General features: G+C 45.7%; 1 protein-coding gene across 4 annotated transcripts in view; it reads right to left on the bottom strand.

Annotated features, from left to right (window-relative positions):
• LOC119437151 (far upstream element-binding protein 1-like) overlaps positions 1-25,014 on the bottom strand; it is a 70,873-nt gene that overhangs the window by 16,768 nt on the left and 29,091 nt on the right. For 3 of the 4 annotated variants that reach the window (XM_037704222.2, XM_049660324.1, XM_049660321.1), the window contains exons 11-15: positions 18,159-18,209; positions 12,757-12,943; positions 8,887-9,044; positions 3,697-3,761; positions 3,512-3,609 (exon numbers count right to left, since the gene is read on the bottom strand). In XM_037704222.2, coding sequence (XP_037560150.1) covers positions 3,512-3,609; positions 3,697-3,761; positions 8,887-9,044; positions 12,757-12,943; positions 18,159-18,209 — 559 coding nt within the window. The remainder of the gene's footprint in view (positions 1-3,511; positions 3,610-3,696; positions 3,762-8,886; positions 9,045-12,756; positions 12,944-18,158; positions 18,210-25,014) is intronic. The other variant, XM_037704227.2, reaches the window with a different exon arrangement.

Below are 25,014 nucleotides of genomic sequence, written 5' to 3'. Positions count from 1 at the left end.
CGGTCCCAACCAAAGACAAAATGGCGCTTCAACAAGCCAGATTTTCAGATTCAATGCCCTAAGCCAAGATGATGACGCCATCTTAAGCACATGATCTTAACTGGCCAATGATGACTTTCTATGCACACATTTTTTTTCCCCGTTTTATTTGTGAAGGCGGCGAGCACAGGGTTGCTTACTGAGCTATAAAGAAACCAAGCGCGCTATCTTTTCAACGATACCAGAATGGCTGCGGTGGAGCGAACCTTTCACAGGTTACAGGCAGCCGAAATAAGCGCAATTTGTCCACAATTTAAAGGGCTCTGGGTGTGCTAACAAATCTTTGAAAAGTTGCAGGCAGGTGCGGGATAGTAGGAGGAACACGAAAAAGAATTCTGAAAACTCAATTTTTTGGGCAAATTTTCAGCTCTAAGAGCCATGTCTCCCTTTAAGTTAATGATAGCAATGCTCTTGTTACACTATCGAGAGTAGGCTCCTAACAAAGTGCAATGCCTGATTTAGCTTGCACAAAATTTGGAAGCATTTAACTGTGTTTATTTTCCAATATTCAATTCCAAATATGCTATTCAGCGTTCACACACCACTAGTTTTACGCCAATTTTCAGATACCAAATTCAAACAGTCCATATAATTTACTAAGTGTGTAAAACATGCTTGACACCAGAATGACACCAGCACAGCTACATGCATTACAGCAAAAAAAAAAAAAAAACATTGTCGCCCTGTCATGAATCTGTCACCAGATTGGCTGGAGCAGGGATTAAAACAGGGCTTTTTTGTGTTGCCTGAACCAGGATTGAATACGAAGATGTAGTGACATCCCCGATTCTGCCCAGACTGGTAGGCATGAACATGCTACATTCCATCCTCCATAGGGGATACCAAAAATGTGGACAAATCGAGTAACACCTTAATTCAGATTTCAGAGGGCCGAAAAAATTTCCGAATTAACCAAATGTCTAATGAAAGTAAAATTTTGTCGGTTACACAACCAGACCAGAGGCCACATTTCCAAGAAGCCCCACATCACAAAACACACCGAAGACTACAAATTTGGTGCTTTTTAGAGAACTGAAGAGTTGAAACTTTGAAAGCCGTTTTCTCAAAACTTTTTTTTTGGGGGGGGGGGGGGGGGGTTTGCAGTTTCTGGAGCTTATTTCCTTGAGCTACAGTGCAGGTCGTGAAAGTCTCGCATTTTTATCTCAACTTGTTTTAAATTTATAATGCGGCTATTCATCCACCCCGAAAGTGTGCTTGATGGGAAGGTAACAAACACTGACCCCCAAAAAAATTTGCTGCGAAAAAATAAAAGCACGAATGTCACGGCCTTCAGCATGCATTTCGCTATGCAGTCAATACTCGAGAGCATGGGTTCTCAAAGTGGGTTCCGCAGGCCCCTGCTCGTGGTTCCGGGACCCACTGATAAATTTTCCGTGGTCCCGCACTAACCAAGTGGCTAAAACGGCGAAAATGAGGTGCGCTCGATCCACAGAACCTCCATTACTCACGCCCGAGTGTCAAAAAGCACTCGCGGCAACGCACGAACTGCGTAATAAATTCGGAAGCCGCTGGTAGCCACCCAACCTCCGAAAACGGGCATTACACCTTAGCTTTCACACTTAAATCTCGGAGGCTGTAATTTACCAACATGCGCATTTCTTCTATTTGTAGATAGCGTAGGTGCCGACAGCGTGCGCACTGAAAAAAATGAAGAAATAGCATAGCAAATACGCGCCGCAGAAGAGCAAGAACGGCACTAGCGTCCAACCGAAACGAAGCGGCGCAGTCCGCATCGCCATGGTCCTCAGTGACAAACGTGCGCGGCACGTGATTGACAGCAACACCGGAGCGCTTCGTGCCTAATTGCGCCCTTAAAGACTTTATTCTTGCTTTTATCATGCGTTTATCACCGCGCGTAACACCGCGTTGGCGGCATGCCGCGTGCCTTCATAAGTACATAGTTGCCATCCATGATCGCGTCGATAACCACCACAGTTTCGTCCGCAGCGGTTTAGGCAAACAGTGCTTTCGTTTTCGCTCGGTGCGCGCGTCGGCTGTGTGCCTTCACAGCTCCGTAGTCGCCAACCATGGAAGCATCGATAGCGACCGCGGTTTCGTCCACACTTGCAGCGAACGGTAGTTTCGTTTTGACTTGGTGCGTGCGTCGGCCGCCTGCCTTTTGCAACCGCAAGGTCGCAGCCCATGATCGCGTCGATAGCGGCCGCGGTTTCGTCCGCACTTCTTGCAGCGAACGGTAGTTTCGTTTTGACTTGGTGCGAGCATCGGCCGCCTGCCTTCTGCAACCGCAAGGTCGCCGCCCATGATCGCGTCGATAGCAGCCGCGGTTTCATCCGCACTTTTTGCAGCGAACGGTAGTTTCGTTTTGACTTGGTGCGTGTGTCAGCCGCCTGCCTTCTGAACCGCAAGGTCGCCGTCCATGATCGCGTCAATAGCGGCCGCGGTTTCGTCCGCAATTGCAGTCAACGGTAGTTTCGTTTTGACTTTGTGCGTGCGTTGGCCGCCTGCCTTCTGAACCGCAAGGTCGCCGCCCATGATCGCGTCGATAGCGGCCGCGGTTTCGTCTGCAGCGGTTGCGGCAAGTAGTAGTTTTGCTTTGACTCAGTGCAAAGCTGTCGAAGATTAAGAGCCCCGGCTACATCGCGATATTCGGACAATTTGTTGGCGAGCAGCTGACTGGCTAAAAAATAATCGGGATGTACGCGCGCGAGGCCTTCGCAGCTGCTAGCGCTAATCAGTCATGAGATGGCAAGAATTTCAGCTTCCGCAATAGTCTTGTGCTAAATAAATATAAACAGGATTTGCTGATTCATTGAGTAAATAAAAGCGTGTTGACGTAGTTATGCATTTGTTTATTGTTTCCTTGATACCATCAATAATTCGACATTTGGTTAATTGGGACATATGAATTCGGTTAATTCGAGGGGGGGGGGGGGGGTCCTTGGCGCTTCATGGAGCTTAGCAGGGTTCCCTGGAACGAACATGCTTGAGAACCCCTGCTCGAGAGCCTTCCATCGTGTTTTTTTTAAGCTCCCAAGAATCCCCAGAAACATTGAGGGAAAAAAATTCTGCTCAATAAAATGTCCTCAATGCATTACTCTGAAACAGTTATGGAAGTATCAAGAAGAATCCGTTTGTAGCGTTGCTATCCTTATGCACTGTAGTATCCAACTATATTTTGTTTACAACTTTTGCTTTAGCAGGTCAATTTTAATTGTTTCAGCAAACAATAGAAGGTAATTATTATGTATATTCAAATATATAATTGAACATTTAAAATCAACACAAAAAACTGAATGAGCATATGCAGTTTTATCAGATTTCATCAGGAAATAAAGTTATCTCGAGAAATAGCGAAGTCATCTCAATAACTAAGCAAGTTCGCAAGTTCTCAATAAGAACTTGCTTCTGAATTGTGATCTCTTGAATAAAGGTACGATTTGTTCCGTTCATCTCTCATTACATTTGAGTGTTAGAGATGGCAAGTACTCACAGGGGTCATTCGGTGGTGCACTCTGGTTCTGCCAGTGCTGATAAGCATTTCCCCAGCCCTGTGGGGCATATGGCTGGTTGGGAGGCGGAGGCTGTTGGCTGAAAGAAAAATAACAATGGGAACACAATCTCAGTACACAAAGTCCTACTTCATTTACACCCAAAGTATGCGTGCAGAGTACTTACTAAGGCTGTGGGTACTGGGTCGGGTAATTAGGGGGACCCTGTCCATTGGCCGCGCCTGGGGGAGGCTGTAGAGAGAAACCATTATGCAAATTTATGCGCACTGATCACTTTGAGGACTGCACAAAATTCTGTATAAGTCAAGCAATGCATCTTGCTGTCACATTTCCATAACAGTTAAGGACCGATTTTCTGGATGCCCAATTTTTCGGACATGCCCAATTTGCTCGGGCACTGCCACATACCTCACAGAGAATGCAAAAGTAAGCCTGAAATTTCGGACAAAAAAAAAACCTTCACTGTCCGATTTCTCAGACTTTTTGCCGTGATAGTAGGTACGAAACGGTATCAACCGAAGCCACGGCGCAACCTCCACCATTTTGATAATCTTGCCGTTTCGAATGTGTGCTCTAGAACAGATCCGCTTGCAGCAGTAGCCACAACCTCAGCAATGCTTGGCCTAGCTACTTCAAAATTTGCTTACAAGCGTCTTTCTGGTCGGTGCCGTCTTCAGTGACGCCACTGGCTCATGCCATTTCGGAGCAGCCAAAAGTGCATTTTGGAGCAGGTTTATGAAAGCGATTGCAAGCTCTTACAGTCGAACCGACTTATAACAATATTCAAGTGCCACGAAAATTCCATTGTTATAACAGATAATTGTTATAACCGGGTTGCATGAAAAAAAAAATGAAAATAGAGGGATGTTGCGAGACACCTTCCTCCACCCGGCTGCTGATTGTGTTGACTCGTTTAACTGTTTAAGTCTGCCCTTCCTGCACGCTCCGATCGCACGTAACATGCCGCAGCTGTCGGCGTTTAGGAATGGCACTGCTATAACTGCAAAGCCAGGTCACGTGTCGCAAGTGACATGCGAGCACCGCCGAGGCATCGCTTTGGTGGCCTCGAAATGTGCCGTTTAAGAAAATGAGAGAAGGTTGCAGCAGCAGCTTCTCAGCTTGAGAAATTTAAAAGAAACGCTGGGGCGAGATCGCCACAAGCATCCCGATAAGTACTGCGCACTGGCTTGTACGAGAAAACCTCACGTCCTTCAGCTTTGCTTACTTTACACGAACCTTGCTGACATCCTGTCGTTAGTAAAGGTTCCTCGCGACAACGAAGCCCCGGAAGTACTGAATCTGCAGAAACACCTGCGAGAGCAATGTTGAGGCAGCCTGCCCTACCGCGTCATTGCTGCCGTTGTCGCCGTCGCTACCCAATGCAAGCGTTCGCGATGATTGCCTTATCGGGTTGCTTTTTTTTTTTTCCACTGACAACGTCGTCGTGCATTGCCAATGTCAGCCATCTTCCGTTTCAGCAGCAAGTCAACCGAGGTTGAGAAACCACAGCCCGGAATGGCTTCGACACAACCAACAATGACGAGCACGAGCGACTGTGCAGTACGAGAGGCCAGCAATCGGGGAGCAGCGCCAGTTGGCGTGGCCCATTCGTGTTTCAGAGGATGGTGTGGTGTAGAGCTGTATAGATCTATCCCCGAGGCTGTTTACTGGTCCGAACATATTGGAGGCAACCTTGACAAGTCGACCTTCTGCCCGCAACCACGTTGGCTACAGCATTTCGTCAGTATCCAGCGGCGAAAGTAGCTGTTTGGTGCAGGATCGACCAAAATCTTAGTAGCGGCCGTACGGCTTTTAAAAAGCTGTGAAATCGCCTCGCCAACAAAGGTGGTGGATAAGCGACTCACCGAAAACCCGTCGAAAATCGGTTCCTTGTGGGAAAACTAAATTGATCATGGCCGACGTGTCAGTGTCCATACAGCATCCGAAACTTCGATCACCGTTTTACATAGTTCGTACAGGAAAGGTGCACGGGGTCTGGCTCAGCGCCAGCACCATTGCTTACAGTACAATCTGCACCCATTCCGTTAACATAACACATTTCGTTTGCAACCAAGCGTAACGCACTTACGTTTGGTGGCACGTGCTATTTTAAAGCTTGCTACTCAAGCTCTTTGTTACGTACTTAATTAGACAGGCTTCACTCAGTCCACTGCAAAGCTAACGCAGCTGCAGATCCATGCATGCCAAGCTGCTTTCAATGGTGCATAGAAACAGTGTTTAAGGACTATACTCCCGTTTTCAAAAGCCTGAGCAAACCTCTCTGCGAAAGGTGGGGGCAAATTTATCATTTTGCTGAAATGTAGAAGGAAGTAGCAGGGTTCGCCTCTCGGCGCAATTTGCGCTGCGGTAGCATAACAGCATGTTTTTTATCGGAACAATTCGCCGCTGTTGGCAATGATGCCAACTTGCCAACTCCTGCTTTGTAGTCCTCGCCAATGGCTTCGAGGGTCGAAAAGCACGACGCATTGCATGCTGGTTCCCGAAAGTCAGATTCACTTGAATACAGCAGTGTTAGACGATGCGAAGTATTGCGGTGAAGGATACCCAAGTGGAAGGGGCAATTTTGGATGTGCCTGTAGCGATTTGAGCCCTTTGGGGCAGTAAAAGGCATGCATTCCTTTTTCGGCCTGCACAATTTTTCTGACGATTTCACAACCCCGGGGAGGGTGAAAAATTGTACCTTGACAGACAAAAGCCTATAGGCAAAGACGTGTAGAAATTTTAAATGACAGAATGACAAGAACCCAGTCGATTTGCAATTGAGTGTTTTAAACTAGCACAATCGAATGCTAGAAATGCAAATAGGTAAGAATACAGGAGACTTCCATTAATTTGATCACAGCCGAAGGTCTCAGCCAACACATGCATTTCTACGAGTCCAAATTTGTTGTCTTCATCCTAAATTTGGCCTTTACCAGGTAATTCGAACTTCACCAGGTGACCCAAATAGCGACCTCTTTAGCGGCAGCGATTTGTCTCAGCAGAGCTTTGGGGACAGTGAATGCGTTGGAGCACACATCTCCCATCAAAAATGCCCATTTCAGAACCTTACTAGGAAGATTTTCAAGGAAGCTATAGCTGCAGTAATAGGCTGCACAATATCACGGTCGTTCAGAACCCAACAATTAGATCTACCACGATAACACTTACGCTTAACGCATGCTGCATGCTTGCCCCTAGTGCTGTCACAACGGCACCTCGCAGGCTCACGATAGGAAAATACACGTGACTGCTCTCTGCAGGCATGCAGGCAGGCAATGAACTTTATTTTAGGTCTGCAACAGCAACTTTATTCTGACGGAATAGAAGAGGTTTTTCAGGGAAAAAGTGCGCTTATTACGCAATACATACGTTATTTGTGTAATTACGACACTGTAAATAGGTTAGAAAAATCTAATATTTTGTGATGAAATTGCCAAGTTGGCAGTTGTGCTAACTAATGCAACAAAACTGCTCACTCACTCACGCACAAACACTTTTACAGAAGCAAAGCACAAGGAGGAAGCTGCATCAATGTCACCCTGTCATGAATCTGTCACCAGATGGGCTGGAGCAGGGATTAACACAGGGTCTTTGTTGTTGCCATTACCAGGATTGAATCAAGGGAGTGTATGACATCCCCAATTCTGCCCAAACTGGTAGGCGCAAAACTTATGCACAAAAACTGCTACAACAGTTCGACTGCATTACCAAAAATTTGTAATTATTTTATAAAGATGGCACCAAACAACTTCACAAGCACAAAACTTGCAGTTGGTTGTGATGGCTGTTTAAAATCCGGCCTAACATGTGCTTTGCCGTTTTCAGCAGTGGAATAGCTATAACATTTGGCACATATCCTGGCACAGCCCAAAAAACAGTTGGCACAGCGAAAAGCACTTTCGGCCACAGTGGTATACATAATCCATACACCAGATGATTGCAATTTTAATTGAAATCGTCAATAAATATAACGGAGCCGGCTATATGTGCATCAATGAGGCATTTGAAATGAAAATTATCTAACAGTGCAGTCCACTTACGATAACACATATAACAGTATATTGGTTGCAAACGACGAATCAACTTAAGTATTAACTTGTCCACTGGGCTAAGAAAAAAAAATAGAATATAACAATATGTTATTCACCGCATATCGGATATAACGATCAAGATTTTGCTTCTGGGCATGTTTCTCATGTTGAAAAATTGCGCAATTTGTATTCCTAAGTTGCCCTTTGCCCTTAACCGAGACTCTCTCGTGCAGCACGATGCAAACGGAGGGAAGTGCGACGCAACGAACTCGCACATCGGGAGACAGCGAGAGGCATTGCACGAATGACACGTGGACGCGATTCTGAGCAGCTGCCAGAAACACACACCTCCGCTCACACAGAGCTTTGTTTTGATGCGCTCCCTGCATAACCTACTGATGCCGTTATCAGTTAACAGACGACGCACACTACTCTGGCGCTATCTCAGAGCGATCGCCGCTGCAGAAAGCACCATACAGATCGACCACACCAACTGACTGCAAGCCGCTGCAGCAGTCATGTGTAAGCATGAAAATATCGCCTCCTCTTTGTAGGTGCGAGATGTGTGCTTTTTCCTTCGTCTGCCGACAGGTCGGCACTGTGTTTGCATTCTTTGTCCTTAACGCAAAGTGTCTTATGAAGAGAATGATGTAGTTACCAATGATCATAATCATATTGGCATGCTCTGTTTTGTTGTGGCATTGCCACGTTCCAAAATCAAGGAGAATGAGGTATATGGCACACTGTCTCCAAAAACCTTTCCATCAGGACACCTCGGTTTAGATTAATTATTGTAAAGAACAGTTGCAAACCATGACACTTAAAATAAGCACATGTGAGACCAAACCAAGCTAACCAAACAAGTGCAAGCGAGAGCTGACGCGACCAGACAACAGTACGAAACGAGCGGTCAGACTGAAACCAGGTGCGAGTACGCAGCGAGCAGTCAGGCGGGTCTGCATAAGAACAGCCTCCCGCGAGAATGTCGCTAAAGGGGCCGCTCTCATTGGTCTCCGCCATTTGTGGCTCGCGTCTTATCTCTCGCTCCGTGTTCCCTCAGTTAAACTGCCGACTCCGAAGGCACTAGCCATAGGAATGGGCACCTAAAGGCTGCGCTCTAAAAAACCTTTGTTCTTTGTTATTATGCCTTCTTTGGTGCAGAGGACTGCTCTTGGTGCAATTAGCACAGCTGTTCCCCCTACTGAATTTTTTTTATTACAATGCTGCACTCGGATTCTGATACCCATAACTAAAAACGCTCAAGTCACACAGCTACTGCATCCAACCTATTTCCTGCATAAGAGCAACTTGACTCCACTTACCCCACCTATCCGCTCATTGATAAGCTGTTGGGCATGCTCAATCTGCTGAGGATTGCCCCGAATGATGAAGACTTTCTCCACGGGGTTTGGTGGGGGTGCCCTTGACAGTTCCACATGGGCACCAGACTGCTGGTTGATCTGACGGATGGCCTCACCACCTGGACAATGCAAAAGCATACAGTATTCCCATGAAGCCTCATTGTAATGTGTATTCTTTGCAGCGTAGTCGCATGACATGCACGGCACCCCTTATTTTGTTACCCAGCACTGCACGCTCCTGCTTTAACCCAAAATACTCGAACCTCATAACGAAACGGGATATAACGAAGTAAATGAAATTCCCCTTGAAATCCCCAGAGATTTATGCATTTAAAGCCTTGTTTGCTCTTTAAATGAATATAATGAAGTAAATTCATCTCCGAAACCAAAAAATATCAAACCGTTACGCGCCGACAACATACTTTGCATGGGGTTCGGCACTCATTCGCCAAGGCAGTTCGAAACTCCCACGTTACTGCGTCAAATACATCGTCGAGCAACACTGGTCTTTTTCACCGCCGCAGCTCACTATCGCACTTCTCTACTGTCTCTCTTGCGCATGCCTGGCTGCGCGAGCTGCGGCACACAGCGCAGACTTTTCGCACTTTGCCAAAATCACACTTTCATTGCATGAAATCTCACTTCCCCAAACTGATCTGCTCTCGTTTTTTCCCCTTTAGCACCCTACTATTTTTCAAGCCTTTCCACATCAACCAAAATAACTCCAGCACTCCAGAGACACTCCAAGTTTGGGCATTTAACAGGCTAGGTCAGTGCACAGAATGGAATGACACCAGTGTCATTCCATTCTGTGACATGGAGTTATGCAGTAATTTTTCAAACAGGGACAGGGTACAATTGTCCCAATTATTGGGCAGTTCTAAAAACTCATTTTAGCAGTAAATTACAACACCAGCATTATATAAAATGCATTTACAGAAGCCTTGCCTGTTTTTGTGCTTTATTGAAATAATCTCTGCTTGCAACTTCTTCATGGTTGAAGTAGCAATTCAGAATGTTTCAGCTTAGCACCACACAGCCTTCTTTTGCACAAATTCAGTCGGCAGCTTCATGCCCACAGGCAAGCTTATGCTGTTTCAACCAGTAAGTGTTCAGCTACAAGACAAAGGCCCTGGCATTAGTTTTACATTATGAATTATTGAGGGCAACAATACACAAATCAATGTGCACTAGGGTTATTCTTAAAGCAGTGAACACCATGCATGCCACTGCTTTGGAAACATTTAGTACAATTTACTGGCACCAAAACGATCAGCATACTTTTTTATGTAACTAAATACCACTCACTGCTCACTTTTTACAGACTGTACAAAGCATCAACCATGGTAACTCCTTAAGGAGGAGCCACCCTTCTCATTGCTCTGCATTTTGATGTAGCACAGGATTCCTTGCCCTCAAGGCCAACAATAATCACTGGCCTGGGGTACGAGACTGTGCAAGCTGCAAATGCACAACTATCAAAAGCAGGCATTAAACCCAATAGAACCACGCTGTTACGTTCCAGGGTGCTGCGTTTTCCTGACTGTTACGTCATTTTCGGCCGGACCCAGCATAGCTCCTGCAGGACCCAATGCATTGGTAACCCTATTGTTGCGTCGCAACTGCAGGACTGTTCACGCATCATGCGTTGCGAACTGCCACCGCCGCCAACCCGAGCAGCCATTTCTCATGTCGCTTGGCTTGGTGGCTGCCCAAAATGCAGGAAGCGACACATGACATATTTTCGGTTTCCGCCAGCAAAAGCATGGCCTTTGAGATTAGAATTTGCTATCTAAAGATGGTGTCTTACGCATTGGGGGCATAAAAATTGTTTTGGCACATAGATGTTCCATGAAGTCCAAGGGCGATAACGCCTGCACCACGCGCCATATGTGCGCGTGAAAGCGTGCGAGGGGAGCCGACTAACCCAGCTAAATCTCGCACACGCGAGAGAGAGAAAAACCGCAGAGGAAGTGCGCCTTCTTCCGTCAAGCTCGAAGCACGGGGGGTATAGTGTGCAGCATTGTACTCTGGCATCAACTGCGCATGACGCATTCACGGGGCCTTGAAAGCGATCTGCGTTGTACGAAGTCTAGGCAGCTTAGTGCGTACTGTGTGTTCTCGGCGCTCAGCTTGCGTTGAAGTGATAGACAGCACGCACGTCATATCAATTGCTGGTGCTCCCATGCTTCCTCACGCCAGCATTTTGACAGCGAGTGTCCGAGCTCATCAAGTGTGATGTGTGCATGTTAGCCTGTGTGCACTGACACTATGCTTATTAAAATAGTTAATGAGCAAATGTTTACAAGTTATTACAGACAATAAAACTACTATACGTTGTATACCTGTCTACGAATCTGCTATCGCAACCTATGCTCCGGCTTTCGGGCGAAACCGACTTTTTCAAATATAAGAATTCAAATAAAGTTCACCACTCTCATTTCTCCAATTTTTTCCGTTTCTTGGGACTTGAGTTTCCCAGCTGACTTTTTTTTTTTAATTTTTTAACGGTCCCATGAAAAACATCAGTGGGGTTCTACTGTAGCACGAGTTGTACGCCGAACTGTATCTGCCTTACAGGTCAGATAAGGAGCGACCCGGCTCTTTGGAACCAAACGTCAGCCTAAAAATCACATTTTCTGTCATCATTTTTGCATTACAAGTGAATTTTCAGGATTTGCAATGCTGCAATGTGTTGGAATATTATTTATTCTATATTATTATTACCTATAAAACACACATTTTCTCACCGTAACTGAAGAGTTAACTGACATGCCAAGATGCTACGCCTATAGTAAAGAAAGCAGGCACTTATAACCGCACTTTAGACCGCTTTTAACGTAGTCGCCGGAGTCGCAAATATCCGCACTATAACCAAAACAACTATCTTATTGTGATAATAGGACACTCCAGGTGCATTTCTGCCGTCGCTGTCACCATGCTCTAGGTTCCGTATTCGCTTACTAAATAAATTAACAAGCATGGTGTCACGCGCGCACAAGCAAACATGAACACATCTCGCTTGTTGACCGGGGAAACAAACTGTCAAAACACTCGAGTGATGAAGCGCGGCGAGCGAATTGACCTTCGTGCTATCATCTATAAGCGGCGAAAACACGGCATGTGGCGGCCTTTCCCCGTCGCAGATTGCTTTCAAGACAGGGCCAAAGCGATCGTATCGCCTATGTGGATCGTTGCAGATTATGTCCTGCTTTGGTCCACTGAAACCTTCCTGCATTGTTTTGCTGGCGAAAATCATGTTTGTGCCAGTTCCCAACACAGGTTTCGGATTCTCCGAATGCCCGCGATGTGGCTTGATTTCCATCCAACTCTGCACACATGATCACTTTCCTTTTAAATGCGGCATCATGAACTCGGTACTTCATGCTGATAGAGCAGTCGCAGAGAATGTGAAGACAGATGGTAGACTATCGCCTTCAGTAGCTAAGCTCGAGAGTAGCTAGGCTCGACGCACATGCGAGGCAGCCATTTTGAAATGCCGACGGCTATACGATAACGCAGATTTAGGGTCGTACTCGGTTCTAACGCACAAACAATTTTTGGACCTGTTTTATCGGGAAAAAAGTGCGCGTTAGATTCAAGTAAACATGGTATTTGTGGTATGAGGGGAGCATTTGCCGTCTAGGTTGACTGCCGAACTTCCAGGCAGCCGCACTGTAACCGGTATTTCGTGTCCCGTAACTGCACTATAAGCGATACACGTATACATAACAGTGCTATGGGAAAATTAATGGGAGTCTGAAAAGAGGGTATTATATCCGGTCCTGCACTATAAGCGGTTACGTTATAAGTGGTCTATACTGTACTCACCTTTACCAATGACCAAGCCACATTTGTTGGCAGGCACAGTGTACTGAACCTCGTGCACGTCATCCCCACCAGGGCCACGACCCCGACCGCCACGACCCATGCCAGGGCCTCCTGGTGGCCCAAATCCACCATCAAAGCCCCCTCTACCTCGACCCCTTCCACGTCCCATGTTTTGCTGGTCTCTTGCCTGCAGGTGAACAAAAAAGAAATAAAGATTATACTCGTGTACAGGTGTTGGTCCATCAGAGAAGTCTCTAAACCAACTCTGCAGTAAATCAACATCATGCTTCAGGCCCGGATGCACAATTTCATCTCGGTACAAGCACACTTAAGATGCAGCAGTAAGTACTGCGAGAGCAATTCAACAAGAGGCAGCTATATGAAAACTATGTGCATATTTTGTTAACTACACAACCGCAAAATGCCTAGGGGAACAGACATATTAAAAAAAAAACCTAAAAAGCAGATTTGCTGATGCAAGTGAATTGGCAGCAAGAACTGCTTGGATATTGCAGGTATACAGCATGTCCTATCAAGGTTACATACGAAAAAGCCTGCAGAAATGCACCTGCATTATTGATCACTGGTTTTGCAAGAACAGATGTACTTTTCTACACAGCAGATGCATCCCACTTTACACATGACCAACTGAGTTTGTGTAAAACAGTTGCTTTGATGCCCGACAACTGCACTGCTATAAAAGCCAAGGGGTCAGCGTGAAGCACATACTTATCAAGCAGATACAAAGCCTTTGCTAAATGATTAGTTCAATGGCATCTTGCAAGCTCACGGTCCTAAATAGAACCCATTTCGCAGGTCTATCCTATGTCAGTGGGTTCATTCTACAAGCACGCCAAATACTTCTGTACATGCTGGCAAAATCAATGCCGTAATGTAGGCCAGGTCCAGGGGGCAACACCAGCAACAGGATTTGGAGCAGTTTTTAGAGCAGGTTATGGGGGGATAAAACTATTTTGAAGCACCAAATTCAAGATTTCAAGCAGTTTAATGGACAAGAAATTATGCAGAAACCATGAACAATGATTGTCAATGTAAACAACAAACGGCCAAGCAAGCCCAAGTATACCACGTATAATACCCACGTACTTTCTTAGAAACCCTTTAGATACATCGTTCCCGCACGATATGCTACGACTGCATATAAAAGAAAAATATCAAGTGTACTGTCTATAATGTGAATTAAAAGAAAGATCAACTGCGCTAGACACCCAAGTTGTGCTCTTCCGACCACCATGTTCGCTTTTGAACATGCCACGGTCTTGGCAGAAATTGCCAAAAATGGCGACCACCTTACAGCACGCTGTTCCCACATCTTGAAATCAATACTAGCAAAGCCTAGTCGATCCAGTAGTAGTCACCGACTGCCGCAAAACAACAGGACAAGCCAAGCCTTGCGAGTTTCATGCACCTAGCATTTGTACATTCACCTTTTAAATAATTACACGATCTAGAGCAACTTCGGCAAGCAGTTTCAAATGGTGCAAAATCCACCCTTTATGTCTGCACTCACGAGGGTGCTGATTAAGAAAGTGTCAGACAATGACTGTTGCTAAGAGACCTGCAATTATTCAGCTATCGCAGCTCAACTTCTGCTATGTTGCAGGGAATTCAGTGCATGATTGGCTATTTTCATCTATCTGTAGCGATAGCTAGACAATGGTTGAAATAAAGACGATAAGGTCACAAGCAAGCGAATGTGCACCCCCCCGCAGCAACGCGTTTACAAACTTCGGCTGCATTCTCAGACCATCCCTTTCGAAGATACTTTCACTTTCATAGCACCGAACGAATCGACAGGCAACAGACAGCATTCGTGGCTCTGTGCCAAGAATGACCCCTACTCGTAGATGACTCTGGGTTGAGCTTTGGCTGCACGGAAGTGGATGTTGCCCAGAAAGTGATTGTTAAAAAGTACCACTTGTGAAAGGGTCACTCAATCTGTGCTGAATACCAATATTTCTAACCACGACTTTTAGGCGATCCCCGCAGAGCCTGCACTATCGGGCAGCGAATGTGATTCCTTTAGTGGCCAAGCCATGGATAGTATGTGTTTTTTATCTAACAGCACATTCACACCGAACAGCATGTTCGGTGTAATACACGTTTCGGAGGTATCAATTTTTTTTTCTCATGGTCCCAGGAAAAAACATTAGAGGGGTTGTACAATATTTGCGCCTACCAGCGAGGCATCTAATTCAATATGCGATATAAATTTGATGTCTCTCCATATGGGGAGAATACCGTATTTACACGATTGTAGGTCGACCCATTTTTTCAAATTTGGCAATCCAATGTTGGGGGGTCGACTTAGAATCGAAACCGAACCGTGTACCGCTAGTAACGGCAAGAGAAATGAGAAATCAGGGGTGCTACGGCGTGGTTACAACTTTGCACCTACATTTTTATGGTTACGGTAGAAGCGCAGCGTAATAATTTACTGTATTGCATACATTTTGATTGCGCGCACCACGAGCGCACAGCTCTTGTGGGAGCATCGATCACGGAAGAGCCGCCGTTTAGGGGGTATTGGTAGTTGGCGGAAGAGCCGCAGTTTGGGGGTATTGGTAGTTGGCGGAAGAGCCGTCGTTTAGGGGGTATTAGTAGTTGGCGGAACAGCTTTTCTTTGAGATACGATCGTTTTCGACGGCCGAGCGCATCTGTCACTTCTGCTGTTGTGCTGAATCGTCGCGCCTGTCATGAGTGCCAAGAACTTTCGGCGCTCGTTCTCAGCAGCGTTCAAACGGGCTGCTATCCTCCATGTTGAGGAAACTAACAACTGCGCAGCGGGACGCAAGTCTGGAGTCAGTGAACGTGTGGTGCGGCAGTGGCGGCTTCAGTGCGAGAAAATTTGGCCTCTCTGGCTACTGTGTGCGGGTGGGTCCTCTCTGCGTGGGGGGTTGTACCGCGCGATGTTGTGGTGCGGTCGTTCGCGAAGTGTGGACTCACTTTTGATGACGACGTGCTGTGGGACCGCAGCAGCTATGACGGCAGCAGTACCAGTGAGGTCAACTCTAGTGACGATAAGTAGTCTTAGCAACCCCATCAATAAATTTCCCTTTGTGAAATGCACTCGCGGGTTTTTCTTTCCCCCCCCCCCCCGTCCCGTTTTTTTGAGACATGCAATTTTGGGGGGGTCGACCTACATTCGAGTCGACTTACAATTGTGTAAATACGGTACAAATTCATGTCACACTCTAGTATTATTTAGCCATTAACTGCTTTACCATTTAATTTACCAACTGTGCACTCTGGGCACCCAATGACTGGGAAACCCGCTAACCACTTACCGAGCAGAGAGAAGCTGCGCAACAAAGTATTAAAATATAACCATGATCCAGTTTGCGTTTTCTTAGTGTTACATAAGCACTGCTTGCTAAAATCACTAAGAATTCCTTAGCATAAGGATGTGCAACTAATGTTCCGGAGAGCAAAACAGCTGTTCACAAAGGGCATGTTTTCGATGGCACTACTCCAGTCTACAGCCATTATATGTGGACCCATGCATTTAGGCAGCAATTAGAACACTGGCACACCTGAACAACCCTATCTATGAGCTTACGAGAAACAATATATGCATCAATGAGATCAGTGTTCTGAAATGGAAATGACAGGGCCCAGAATTGTGTGAACAAATGCTGTGGCTTTAGCATGTGAACATGCTGTGCATGCAAAGTGTACCAAGCTATGCTGCACTGATAAATACAGTCAAATTCCATTAATTGAACATTGTATTTGTGATACAGACTAAAGCACAAAAGGTGGCCACGCTATTCTAAAAAACGTGTTGCAATTTTGTGCGAAGTTAATTTTCACTATATAATCGGGCACAAGACAGGAGAGGCCCCGCCAATATGACCAAAGTGCGGCAGCAGATTGTCTCCGCAACTAAAGAAATAGTCTCGCTGACCCAACTCAGCCCAGTTCGAAGCGTAGGCTGGTTTCTTCTCAGCCGTCACTGACCGACCGGCTCATGACAGCAGTGCCCACTGGTGGAGGCTCATGCACATCCGCCTTTGAGGGGCACATGCCATTGCCTTCTAAAGTTGTACCCGACTAAAGATAATATTGCCAGCCAGTTAATTATGAGCAATAATGGTCATAGAAATGGCACCAATTTTCTGTTTGCACTACACTGCCTACATCAATAAAGCTCTTAATCAACCCTCCTATTATTCATTTGAAGAACTAAGAAAAAGAAACTGCCTCAAAGAACTCACGAGGACACCTTAATATTAAGCAGGCGCTGTAGTGCAAGAACTGGGGAAAAAAAACTGCTTAAGACATTCATAAAACTGAAATGATATGTTCATTGAATTCAATGACGCCATATTTGACACCAATTCTGAACATACCATATGGATAGAAGTAATGGAAGTTGACTAACATTCACACAGAATTAGCTTAACAAAGAACCACATTTATGTCACCAAGGCCACTCACTAATTTTGAAACAGCAAAAGACATCTGCCAGAATGAGGTGTTAGTCAAGTGCACCACGTCCAGGTATCTAAATGCACACTGGTGCTGCCTTCAAATGACCAGTATAATGTTCTAACAAACGGCAAGCCAAATTATACTACGAAACAGACACCTGTTAGACACTTAAGCATTGTGCATAACATGCCAGCGTAAAGTCCATGTGACAAGTGCATGCAGAGAGCCAAAAAATTTAGTAAAAGACGAGTGGCAATTCATGCGCCGGACAGCCAAGGTACACACAATGCACGCCAAAGCAAAGCACGCAAACACCAGCCACTCAAAAGCCCTAACCCACTAAACCTTCTACCACAATCATGAACTGTCCACAGGCAAACATAAGACCGCCATGCATAGGCATGCATTCAAGCAAAACCAAATGAAGGGACTGTCCAATGCAAAAATCATGCACCCTTAATGGCATGCGTAACAGCTAACATACCATAATCGATTAGACTGTTACAGTATTAGGGGAAGTGTACTGTCTAGAGGTGATATAAGAATTGTTGGTTAAGTAAACAAAGAAAAACCAATTCAAAGGGTACTATAACAAATACACCGAAATTTAATAAAAATCTTTTTTTTTTTTACTTAAGGGACTAGCAGCAGGATTAGAAAAACTTGCTGCGCAGCAGCAGTGCAAATACGGTAGTGCTGCCTCACTTGAACAGCAGCCAACACTAGTGGCCAGGGTTATGCACTAAAAGTTGGTGTTTCACTTCCTTCTAAAATGGTGCCTCCTAAAGTCTTCGTAAAGCTGCCACAGCCTTTGAGGTTCCAAAAACGGAGGCAACTTTCAGTACTTAAAAAAAGTGCACCCTTCACCAAGCGCTCTCCCCTCCCCCAAGAACAGGCCTCCGTTGAGAGAGAGAAAGAGAATGCCCACGGTGAAAGGCTCGACTCACGAAAGGTGGCGGAAATCCAAATTGTCTGTGCGGAGCGAATCCGCTGCGGTTCTGTGGCGGACAAACGAACAACACACACACAGAGGCAGAGGCACACAATTAGAGGAAGGCGCCACCACCGTATTTGCACCGCACTGCAGCATCCTACAATCGCACTATGCTTATCTATGGTCAGTCAAAGTCCACCTCACACTGCCACGTACAAAAGAACAGAATGGTGGAAAATACTCTCTACACATGCACAACCACACAGCAACACAAGGCAAAGCTTCAGCACATCACACAGACTGACTACAGTTTAACGCCACTACAACAAATTGACCTGCATAACAAAAGAATTCTGTCCTGGCTATTGTGAGCGGTGCACGACCCTTATAATGAAGTAACCTGTATAACAAAACATTTTGGAGGCCACAAGCACTTTATTATAAAGGCGTTAGACTCTAGAAATCTAGGTGGCCCACTGACGCAAAATCTCCTGCAAGTACGTTCTCCATCTGCATTGTGCACAAGTTGTGCCGTTTAACTATTCGTGCACCTTGCAAAACATTAAATCCCCCCCTCCCTAAAAAATGCACGCACCATAACCAATTACAAAAGCGAAAAGTTGTGCTTGCAATCTGGCAAAAGCAAAGGTCAACTTTCAGTGGCAGACAAGATCTCCGACTTAGGCTCACTGCTGCGGTTGACCCGAGCTCTTGTTTCTAGTCTGCTCTCCTTTCGATTAGCTTTAAATCTGAAGGCGTCAGCATAACTGTGCCACGACAGACGCAGCTGGCATTTTGGTCGCACCTACTTGTCACACCTAGGCTTAACCCTCGGTCGGCTCCATCAGTTCCATCACTTGACGCCGTTCGCGGCTCGTCTTTAACGACTTGCGACGCGGCGAGGCATTTTTCGAAGTTGTGGAGCATGGACTTTCTCCTTTTTATTTAAAACTTGTGCTTGAAGTCCAACTTTTGAAGCGGAGCAGGCATCGTCACACATTCTCACACAATGATCGTATCGAACATGGTGTCTCAACTGCGCCTCTGCTGCGGCTAGCAGACAACTCTGAGTGGGCCCAGCCAATCATGTGGCGTTATCACATACATGCGACCAGCAAATGACAACGCGCATTTTATCTATTTTTGCTGCCGGTTTTTGTATTAAACCAGTAAGCCTAAGGAAGCGGCAGCACGCAATACTTGAAGCCAAAAACTCGCTCTTTAAAATGAGACCAAGATGGCCGCCCTCAAGGCACTGGAATGCGAGTGCGGCGTCAATGTGTTGTTTCAGCGTCAACACATGCAAAAAATCAGGTGCCCTACCCGTTTTTAATTTGACATGGCTGAAATATGAACTTACAAGATCAGAAACTTGGCAGAGAAGGAGCATAATAGATGCAGGTTCCAAAAATGCATTTTCTTAAACTAGTTTTTTTTATGAATTTCATTAAAAAATTCATTTAAAAAAAGTTCATTTTCATTATTTTTCTAATCCCCATACCAGGGCGCACGCACCTGTTGGCAAAAAACTAGCTCAAAATGACGCATCGTTGAGGAAGAAACCACTATTTTGCCCATGAAAGTGCTGACATGACCCATTTCTTGCCTTTTTGTGTTTGAAAGAGCATCTCTGCAGCTTGCCATCATATTAAAACGAGCCTTCAATGCTGCATCAGAAGAAAACTACCTGGTTTTATAGCATAAAATGCTATTTTCCAAATGCCAAATGATTCTGCCAAGTCTAAAATTTGGCTGAATGCTAGATAGTCAGAGAGCACACAAAAGCTATGATATAGTGTTTTAGAACTCTGCCTATTGTCTGCTAGGCACACATGATTGCAGCGCACCACCCAAATGGCCGAGTAGTGTTACTGTCTGCTGCACAGTGTCAGATTGCATTCAGACAACGGGTTCTGGCCAAGAATTACAAAACGCACCATGCAACGACTAGAGACATCCAGGAGTAGCAGAGCCCTACACGACCTATTTTGCAGGCCCAGCGAACTTTTGAACCGCTAAATGCATTGTGGACAGCAGCTGTATGCACAAGACGCAAATTTTGCAGCCACATCAGCTAAAACATGAAGGAGAAGCAAGACTACAGCAGATGCCCACTGCCGCAACACGACGAGAACGAAACTTTCTTGCAAAATGTGCAGACAATGTGCTACCATGCAACAATGTTAATCGTTGGGAGGCTGTGCGTGCATTGCTAGCGGTTGCAAAGTGAAAGATATGTAATGACGAAGAGGGACAGGGTGAACAGGGGTACGACCTTGCCATTCAGCTTGTAAGGAGACAGCATGAGACTGGCAATCGGGAAATGGTGCTAAATGACTAACAAACATCGGGCCTTCAAGCTTTACGCAAACGTGGTGCGGCGTACAACTGACGATCAGCGCCATTTTGTGGCACTAGCAGCAAGTGTGCCCACCGAAAATAGGTAACGGACCTTAAAAAAGCGGCACATGGATGCGAACAGTTAGACTACAGGGCTAAATATGCTAATAGTTCTCACATTTATTCACTAATTTTTTTTTCTCATTTTTCAACAGATGGCTTACAACAACACTAACAATTTGCTGCAGTGGCATATCAGAGCTTGAGGGGGGTTAGCATTGCCGAGCACATATTTATAATTCTCAGCTCTAAAAATGTCCAATTTTGACATTTTTGTTGCTCCCTCATTGTGCTATAAAATGACTAAATACCGTCCTATTTAAGATATGCTTGCAGTAAAGCCCTCCTCATGAATTCTAGCATGCGGGACCTGGCCAGTCTTTTCGCCCATTGCCATGCCATCAGTACAGAGTACAGTCAATGCATCAGACCTGCCAATTTTAACAAAAATACCACCAAAGCCAACACAAACATTTTATGAAAATTACTGAACATTATTTCATTCGTCAAAATGCACACATTTTATTTTTAAAGAATTATCCAACTGTCCAGAAGAGACACTTCTATATTCACATCACAAAACAGTAGAATCTCAGAAAAACAGACATGTTCATGTTCTTTACTCGTGAAATATCCATGTAAAGGGTAGCCAAAAATTCCCCTGCCATATTAGTAGTGATGCCACTGTCAGAATAATCTAGCATGTCTGAAAAGTAACGCTCTGAAAAATAATTTGATACACATTTGCATCGTGTTGAGATCAGGGTCGATATAATGTAAAACTATTCCAATGCGTTTTTATTTTAAATCTGCTATTAGCTCTTCGCGAAAGATCAAAATGGCTCGGACTCTGCCCGTATGAGCTGGACCCAAACCATCCCGATCTAACACAGATGGCTAATGGTCGATTTAGAATAAAACAGACTGGAATAGTTTTGCGTTATACCAACCCAGTACAGTCGCCGACCGATAATCCGGACATGCTCGGTAAATTCGTCCAGCTTCATGGCACCGCCAATGGCCCCACAGACAATGTGCAAAGACCGATATTTCGGACAGCCGCCAGCTCTACATTCGATTATCTGGACTCCGTCCATGAGTGAAGCGTACGTGAATTCTGCCGCCATTATCTCCTCTGTCAACCTCGATGAGACATGAAGTATGGCCTCAGAGATAAAAGACATCAAGTATGGCCTCCGATTTAACGTAAAACGGTAATCCCCGAGGCCTTGTCTCAGTCTCAGCATTACACCTCAGATTAACACTTTCGTGACCGCGCCTATTCCCGTCGACAGTATGTTGTCGATGGTACAAGTTGAATTTTCGCGCCTCTCCGAGCGCTCCGGACAGCTAGCGCCATCGAGCGGGTTAAAAGAGAGACTATTTTATCGGTTTCGGTTTTGTGTTTCTCTTTTCCACCGCGCGGGGATTTTTAAAGTGCCTGCATAGTCGGGGTGACGAGCGCTCGTCGTTTGGCATCTACGTCGCGCGCGTCCGCTCCATGGAAACGGCGAGTTTCGACGGTTTCCGACGCATCTGGGCTCGAATTTGCGGATGATCGCAGCAGCACAGACTCGGAAGACGACTTCGATTCGTCGGACTTCATTACGGACGAAGAAAGTGCGGCAAACCGCCCCGGAACATCGACGGGTATCCGCCGTTCAGTTTTGCTTTCTTCTCGGACCGTGTTATCGCTGCCGCGTATCGACGTAAGGATTTCCGGCGTGTTCTAAAGGTCACAGTTCTTATCTGCAAGATGTAAACGTCGTTCGGACGGGATAATTTAGCGGCGGACGCGCAGAGACTAGAGTTTTGTCCACGAAGACGGCCGGGAGTGCACCTTGGAATCGTGCTCCGAAGTGCTGTGTGTACCCGTGTGCCTCAAGAACTTTTGTAGATACAAATGCTGATCTTGGAGGCTCTACCTGAATTTTGAAGTCGCATCAACATCACAATCCTCACACCGTATTCCAGCCTCCCAGCGCATGGCCCGCTCTCGCCATTCTGTTTGTTTAGTTGCCGTTCCAGACAGCGCTCTTCTGGCTCCCAGATGTCTTTCTCGTGGCCACGTCAAATAGCACCAACGGTCCCCCTCGCAGTGCGACTCCGAATGAGTCTTGAGTCGCAGTCTGAATGACCCAGACTTCGCAACTGAAGAGCCTGACCTACTGCCCACCCCAAAAAGCTCAAATGTGGACATCATTGATGACCTGCTAGGCTGCGATATGCAGATTCCTGCTGCTGCTACATTTGAAGACATTGCAGACGTCGACAGCGCAGTGTTGTGTGCCAAACTGAACGATGAAGTTCTCCCACCGTCAAACAGCGACTAACTCGGATGATGATGTGCCGTAGGGATCTGACGAGCGTTTGCAGTGCTTGCATCAGCATACAGCGACAACAGAATACCGGCAGAAATATAGGCGTACTTGGTTGCACGTAAGCGGAAATGTGTGCAGCAACGAATCGACCTCTTCTTCCTTGCCAGAGGGGTATTAAAACGTTTTTAAAAAAAACTCTTTTTTGGGCACATTGATTTTTTCAGACATTCGATAGTTCAGACTTATTTGCGTTCCCGTGAAGTCCGAATTATCGATCGTCGACTGTATAGCCATTAATAGGAGGTAAATTAAAAACCATAAAATTGTTGGCATCAAAATAAGAATCCTATAGAAATTGGGCATTTTACAATAAAATCTTAGAAGTTGCCAAGATGTACCAAATCTCCATTCCGTAGTAAAGAATAGATAGTGGCTACCCTCCGCTAACCAAATCAGATTTCTTCGCAACTATCATGCCAACACTTTCGAGATTAGTTTCAGTCCTTGCCAGCAGACAAAGAGCACCTTGCCGATTCTGAAATGCATAACAGCAGCCAACAATGTCACTAATAACCACAAAGAGGAACAAACGTCGGACGCACAAGTACAGCTCTGACATCTGGCAGCTTGAGTGCAGTTGAGTCCTTGTCAAAAATTAAGCTATCACCATCCATGGCCAATCGCGTCCTTCGTAAGTTTCAGTGTCGACATGGTGCTGGCAACATTAAATGCTAAGCTCTTTCAGTTTGTCTCAGTAGCATATGGTCATGCAAGAAGAGTCTAAAATATAGAATAGTGCACTATACAGAGTCCCAAATGTCGGTCGTTCTTTACATCTATCGGACAAATGGCAGTGCATGGAAGCTGTTCGAATAACCAAGCGTGTCCAAATTGTCAGTCTGGTGTGCCAACACTCACGTTTGGCTGAAGGATTGCCAACACTCACGGCAATCCTTCAGCGTGCACGAAATCAATGAGTGACACAATCGGCAATAGTGCACGTTGCGTGAACATTGGGGTCGGGGTCAAAGACGGGCCACTGTCAATCTCATCACTGCAACTGCTGTCGTCGCCTCCGTCTGGTAGGACAATCGCCTCATCAGAGATCTCTTCACAAAATGAGGCAGCACTACCTGCACTCAGAAACTCCTCCACCGCAGCACTACCCGTTGTCGGTAGCGAAGTACTCCCAAAGCCCAATAATTTCCGCAGCTTCCCACGTGCTGGTTTCACTATCATGAGGAGTTTTGTCCTGGTGCACCTAAGCCCACCTTTCTGAAACAGTTTATGGTGGCAAAAGGGTATCTAACCCTTTTTTATGTTGATCAGTATTGCCACTGGTTTCCCCCTCCATGATCGCAGTACTCTCAGCTTTAGGAATTGTAAATATTTTTGACTGCGTGAGCTCGTGCTTCTTTTGAGTCTGGCAAGCGACACTGGGCTGGACACATACTGCACACATCTACAGTCGAGCGCCTCTACAACAAAATGACCTGTATAATGAACGAATAATTCACTCCCAGTTTTAGTGTGAGCAGTGCGATGCACAACCTTGTACACCAAATCATCACAGAGGCCTCAAGCACTTCATTATAAAGGAGTCCGACTGCGATAGGCACTGACCGTTCCTTGACACTTGCACCGCCCTGCCTGCACATGTTTCACTCTGGCGGCATCAATTTCCAGCATCGCCTACCAGTTCGATAGGTCTCGTGCCACCGCAAAACACAGCGCCTAAAGAAGCTGCTGACTTAGGCCAAATTTTGGGGAGTGTTAAAGTAAGCTTGAAATCTATAAAGCAATATGTATTCTGGGCCGCAACCAGCTTAGCATGCGTCAGCTCGGGTTGCAGCAACTTGTGCAACGCTTTGCATTTAAGTGAACTGCAACTCCAATTGAGTTTGGATTGTGTTTTCGCGGGTAGCACACTTTTTTCTCATTTTGAAACTTATGAACAAGGTACGACTGTACTCAAGCGTGTTAACACCTTAGTCTGGCAGCAACAATCGTAAATCCAGTACAAAAGTTGTTTAGGTGAAATAAGCATATACTTTACACTTAAGTTCAACAGCTGTGTGTGAATGCGTGCAGCTGTCATGCGTTCAGAACGAAGTGGGGGGTCAGGTCGTACACATTGTCTGCATTTCT

This window comes from Dermacentor silvarum, chromosome 1 (genome assembly GCF_013339745.2).
Source record: "Dermacentor silvarum isolate Dsil-2018 chromosome 1, BIME_Dsil_1.4, whole genome shotgun sequence".
NCBI classification, from domain to species: Eukaryota; Metazoa; Arthropoda; class Arachnida; order Ixodida; family Ixodidae; genus Dermacentor; species Dermacentor silvarum.
The sequence above is the reverse complement of the archived record's forward strand: the minus strand, read 5'-3'. Positions and strand labels throughout refer to the sequence as shown.